The 6,219-nt window shown below is 34.2% G+C and overlaps 1 protein-coding gene across 1 annotated transcript; it reads left to right on the forward strand.

The window, feature by feature from the left end:
• The first annotated feature begins 568 nt into the window (after nucleotides 1-568).
• LOC145567695 (zinc transporter 4, chloroplastic-like) lies at nucleotides 569-5,603 on the forward strand. Its single transcript, XM_081627047.1, has 4 exons — nucleotides 569-771; nucleotides 868-928; nucleotides 1,889-2,556; nucleotides 4,568-5,603. The coding sequence occupies exons 1-4, from the start codon at nucleotides 754-756 to the stop codon at nucleotides 5,021-5,023; spliced, it is 1,203 nt and encodes a 400-aa protein (XP_081483173.1). The 5' UTR covers nucleotides 569-753; the 3' UTR covers nucleotides 5,024-5,603.
• Nucleotides 5,604-6,219: the final 616 nt, after the last annotated feature.

Genomic DNA, 6,219 nt, shown 5'->3' on the forward strand with positions numbered 1-6,219 from the left:
CAACCAAAACAATTATTGCAATTTAGCAAATAAAATTGCCTAAATCAAGCAATTTTGATACTAATTCTTAAACATCAATAACATTTTATATTAGAAGGATAATCAAGTACCAATTTTTAACTTGAGCAAGATTGCAAGAATTAACGAAACCCAAAAGGGACAAGAGAAAACATAACATACGAAAACCCAAAAGAATACTGCAGTTAATATTTAAAAAATCAATACGGAGTACTTAATAAATTCAGTGAGGCGTTTCATCAAACACCTTGCAAACAGTCAAATCGCAATACTCCCAGCTTGCCGCCAAAACACGTCACACAACAAATTACAAAAAAAATTAAATCTTTAAAAATAACTTCAACTTAATACTTGTAATTAATAAATTAATTAAAGAAGAGAGAGAAAATAATCACCCAAAAAAATTGAGGAAAAAATGTCGACATTCTTAACACATTCTCTCCCCAAAAAGTCACCTTTATTGGTTGAACAATTCTGAAACGAAAAACCATGTTCTTGATAAATGTCGACATTGTTAATCCACATTTCTTGTTCACCTCTTTATTATCATCATCCCCTGTTAATCCAAAAATTCCTAGAGAGAAAGTCCTTTCTCTCTCTAACTATCTATCATTCTTTCCAACAAATTGCGAATTGAATTACGCTAAAATTTTCCCGTAATTCGAGAATCGTGTCCTTAAAAAAAAATATACCCTTTTTATATAAAACCCTTTTTATCATTTGTATTTTCTTCCCATGTCTTCCTTCTTCCAGGTTTGTTTGTATTTCTTTTCTTTTCTCTCAAAAATAATTAAAAAAATTGAGTTGAGTTTTGATTTCAATTTTAATGGGTTTTAATTTCTCAAACAGGATTTCTTGTTCCCAATACTCAGCCTCAAGCCCATCAGGGAAAACTTTAATGTGCTGTCAGGTATACTCATTTTTTTCGACTCGTTTCGATTTAACTGTTACGTTACTAGTTCAAGTTACAAGTACTCGTATAGTCGTATTTCATCTTTTGTTTGAATGTTACCTTGTTGTGGACGTTGTTTGGTTTTTTTTTTTTTTTTTTTTTTTGAAAGTAAAATACATTGGGGAGCTTAGGTACATCTTCTCACAGGACCGTGACCTAAACTATCTAGAGCAAAAAATAAGAAAATTTACTATCTAAAAAAGGATCTATATCCTGATGACTCGGAGTAGAGTAGCCGAGAGAGGCAACATAGTCTGCTGCCCGATTGCCTTCCCGATAGATATGTCTTGCTTGAAAATTCGTAAAAGAATCCAAAACGTCATTTGGTTGTTAACATATGCATATACTCTATTAGTTCAAATTACACTATTTGTAATTGTTTGAATGTTTGATGAGTATTTCAAAATTTTAATTTTGTTGTTAATCTGTTATGTTACTAGTTAAAATCTTAAAATACATGTATCTATTTTAGTATTTTGGTATGTCATCCTTCAATGTCACCTGTCATTAAGTATGTCGTGTCTACATTACTAGTTCGAATTACACTGTCAGTTTTGGTCCAACCGAGATTTGATGGGATTTTCTTAGGGGGAAAACAAATATTTTTGCACCCCTAAACAAAGTTGATTTTCTTGGATCATTTTCCCTCCCTATAAAAATCAATGTTCGTTTTCTGTCTTATATAGTACTCCGTAACATCAATTTCAGAGTTATGGGACCATTTATCTGCGAATTTAATTCCAACTTGAACTCCTCGACAAGCGAAAATCCCCATAACAATAAATGATTGATCAATGAGAACTTTATTTTATCGCCATTTTGATAAAAGAACAAGAACAACACTCTGTTTTCTGTCTAACTAAGTGAGGAAATTATTAGAATATAACAATTTTGGCATTGTGTTTTTACCAAATTTAGGTACCCTTTTGAGGCAATTTCAAGAATCAATGTCTAATACCACCTGTAAGTTGTCTGATTCGATGTGTCGCGACGACACGGCCGCATTGACTCTTAAACTGGTGGCAATTGGGTCTATTTTGGTGGCCGGAGCAACGGGGATTACGATTCCGTTGCTCGGCCGGAGAAAGAGTTTTCTTGCTACTGATGGGAATCTATTCATAGCAGCAAAGGCATTTGCTGCGGGTGTTATACTTGCTACTGGGTTTGTACACATGTTGCCTGATGCTGGTCAAAATCTTACTAACTCATGTTTACCAACTCACCCGTGGTCGGATTTTCCGTTTTCGGGTTTTATTGCAATGATGGCTGCATTGGTGACATTGCTGGTGGATTTTGTGGGGACACAGGTGTATGAGAGGAGAGCAGAGAGAATGAAGAGGAAAGGGGATGGTTTGGGGCTTGATGGGTCACTTGACTCAGTTTCGGCTGCCGGGGTTTTGCCGGCTGATCGGATGGTGGTGAGTAGTGGAGGAGGGAGCATTGTGGGGATTCATGCTCATGAACATGGTCATGATGGTAATGGGGTTGATGGACATGTTGTTGAAGTGTATGATGATGCTCATGGACATGGACATTCTCATAGCTTTGGTGGAGATAGTAATGCCCGCCATGTGGTCATTTCTCAGGTACATTAAATGCCTTCTTTTAATTTTCGGCTTTGCTAAAGTCTTGTATGAAGTAGTCTCACAATTGTGACGTTGTGAGAGCAATGTTTAACTAGAATTAAATAAATTAGTATGAGACGGTCTGGACACATTAATTGGTTTTGAGGGTTTACGCATGGAAGTGGTAGTATTTGCTTAAATAAGTTGGTATGAAAATTGAAAAGGTCTCAACTAATTAATTGGTTTAGGGTTTAATGTATGGAAATGATAGTATTTGGTTATCTTATCTTGTACACGAATTTGCAACTTGTTTCTACAAATGACATGTATACATGTACGGTGTGCATTTTCCATTAGCTATCAAATTGCTTCTATGGTGTGCACGTACAAGGCATGTGTCTCACTGGTCCCTTGCATTACTTCACAATTTTTGTTTGAATTGTAGTTTGTCATTTAAAAAGCCATTGTACGGCAGTTTTTATTTAATTATTTTTCTATGGAGTATATGATGTCTCAAGGTGATGATCATTGTGGGTTGGTTAATTAAGATTCGTTTTAGTGTTTTCTTTAAGCAAGTAGTCTTTTCTTTGGTGTGTAGAAATATTCAATGGTTGATAGCAAAAGTAAACTAGTAGGACTATTACAAAATACAATCACGTTTGTATAGTTTCTAGCATTAGCAACTTAGCAATTTTCTTGGCCCTCCTTTCTTCTAATAGAAAAAGTCACCTACGATTTGAGTAATGGTCACGGACTCACAGTCGATCATGAACCCTTCATATCCATTTAAAATTATGATTTTACTATTTTAGTGAGTGCAAGTGACTATTTGAAAGAGACCGAGTGTATTTCTTTGATAAAAGAATTATTTTAGGACAATGGATACAATGTAATTGACTTATTAGATAATGGTTTTCATTTTTTATTTATAAATTATTAGAAAATATACTCCTTTTTTATTTGTAATAAATTGTAAATTTTGATGATTTCTTTAGTTCTCAAAACAAACTAACCTCTAAATTTGTACTGAGGTATTAGGATGCCTCAAAGTTTGCCTAAATAAGTTTAAGTAGGGCAATTCCCTTTATATTTTTGGTTTTTTTCTTAAAAAAAAAATTTCTATTTATTTTTTGTTCTTTACAGTTTGTTAAAGTAAGTTCTTTGAATCAAAGAGGTTTCAAAAAAAAAAAAAAAAAAAAAAAAAAAAAAAAAAGAGGTTTCGTCAAAAAAAACAAAAAAAATGAAAGAGGTGGTTTTTTACTCAAAGCAACTAAAGCCAAATCTTGTGGCATATACTGTTAGATGGTCCTTTTTGATCTTTATTAAAAATAAGATTCTATTGCTAAAGACTAAATTAGCGGACGAGCTTTTTCTTTCTGAGCATATGGTTCGTTGAGTAAGAAACAGTAGGAAAAGATAGAAAGTCTACTTGAACAATTATTGATTCTCCATTAATCAGTTGTAGAATCTTGGACCAATGTATTTTTAAGGGTATGGAACAAAAGGGAAAAGGGGGGAACGTATCTAGCGTCTTGTTGTAATGGTTTTTATTATTCATCCAACTACTTTTTGCCTTTCATCTTTAAGCAATCCTCAATGACCAGGGATTTTAAGTACGTTAGAGTTGAAAGATACTGAAATTAGTATCTAATCAAATGTCATACACGAGTTTTTGTTATAGATGCTGAGGACTGTTTCAAAAGCACTGATCTTTTTTTATAATGAGTGGTTTCAGCTATTTTAGATAAAAGAAAGTGGATTTAGCATAGTGTAAGTTCTGGTCCTTTGCTCTGCCTCATGAAGTGTTTGAAGAGCTAAACCACCCCAAGCTAGGAAGCAATGCCGCTTAGATACAGGAACTGTATTTTTTAGCTAATATGTTGGAGCATTTGGAAGCTCATTAATGCTAAATAATACCTTTTCACGTTGATGGAAGTATGAAAAGCTTGTTTATTGTTTCCCCCTGCTTTATATGCACTTTTCTTTTTCTTAAAAAAAATATTATGCTTATATTATATTCTTGTGTATGCAGGTTTTAGAGCTTGGAATTGTTTCACACTCGGTCCTCATTGGATTATCCTTAGGAGTGTCACACAGCCCTTGCACAATAAAACCATTGGTTGCTGCATTATCCTTCCATCAATTCTTCGAGGGCTTTGCCCTTGGAGGTTGTATTGCTCAAGCCCAATTCAAGGATAAGTCCACCATTATCATGGCCTGTTTCTTCGCACTTACAACCCCTGCAGGCATTGCTGCAGGTATCGGCCTTGCCTCCTTTTACAACCCGGCTAGCCCAAGAGCCCTCATCGTTGAGGGAATTCTCGACTCTATGTCAGCAGGGATCCTAGTCTATATGTCCTTGGTTGACCTAATAGCAGCTGATTTCATGAGTAAAAAAATGAGATCGAACACAAGACTCCAGGTTGTGTCTTACGTCGCTCTTTTCATGGGGGCTGCTTTAATGTCAGCGCTTGCTGTCTGGTCATGATCTATTGGTAAACTTTAACCTAATGTGACCGTTTCTGGAATTTGTGTGTGTTGTGTTTATCTATTGTCCATAAATCACAACTGGGGAGTTCTTTTTAGAGCCTGGTTATCGATTGTTTCATGCTTAAAGAGCCTGGTGAGATTGAAGATGTATCTGCATATCTGGTTGGAGGGAAGTGTGGTTTTAATTAGGGAGGAGGTGAATATCTACTGGGCGTTAAGTGTGAATTTTTGTACTGCCTGTACAGTGCTGTGTGGCTGTGTATACCGGTTACCAACCGAAGTTTTTGTTCCGTGACCGTGAAAATGGAATTGTTGCCTGCGCTAACTAGATAAAGGAAAGGAAAATGATGAAGATGATAAAGACTGATCAACAGTATACTATCTTATACAGTACAAAGTAACTCTTTGTAAATATGTATTTTGAAATTTTTGCCACTAAATGCTATTGTAATAGTATTGTGAAAATAGTATAGTGCACCCGGGTGCACCATGCGCATGGTGCACCCAGAAAGAACATTAGGCTTATTTTAAAGAACATGAGAAAAAAAAAAAACATACGAGTGTTTGAAAAAGAACATGCTAGTATTTGAAAAAGAACATGCATAATAGTGTTTAACACAAGAACATGTTTGTGTTTGACAAAGAACATGGCCTCCGAAAAGAACATTAGGCATATTTTAAAGAACATAGAATAAAAAGAACATGTTAGTGTTTGAAAAAGAACAAGCCAGTGTTTGAAAAAGAACATGCTAGTATTTGAAAAAGAACATGCATAATAGTGTTCAACAAAAGAACATGTTTGTGTTTGATAAAGAACATGACCTCCGAAAAGAACATTAGACATATTTTAAAGAACGTGGAATAAAAAGAACATGTTAGTGTTTGAAAAAGAACAAGCTAGTGTTTGAAAAATTAACCTTGTTTGGTTATCTTCCAGTTGGCTTCAATTCATTACTATTCTTCTTTCTCCTCTAATTGTTCTTTTTTGAACAAATTGTACTTTATAGCTTTAATTATTATTTTTTTTTTAAAAAAAACCCCAAATTCACAAAATTAAATACTTTGACTTTAAAATTATTGACAAAAAAGAATTTGCATGTACAAAATTTATACTTACATTTTACTTGAATCCACCATTTGTTTAATTTTGAAGGTTGAATTGTTGAAATAAGTTCAATTTTTTTCTTGGGTATT

The sequence above is a fragment of the Chenopodium album genome, chromosome 11, assembly GCF_948465745.1.
Source record: "Chenopodium album chromosome 11, dcCheAlbu1.1, whole genome shotgun sequence".
Lineage (NCBI taxonomy): Eukaryota > Viridiplantae > Streptophyta > Magnoliopsida > Caryophyllales > Amaranthaceae > Chenopodium > Chenopodium album.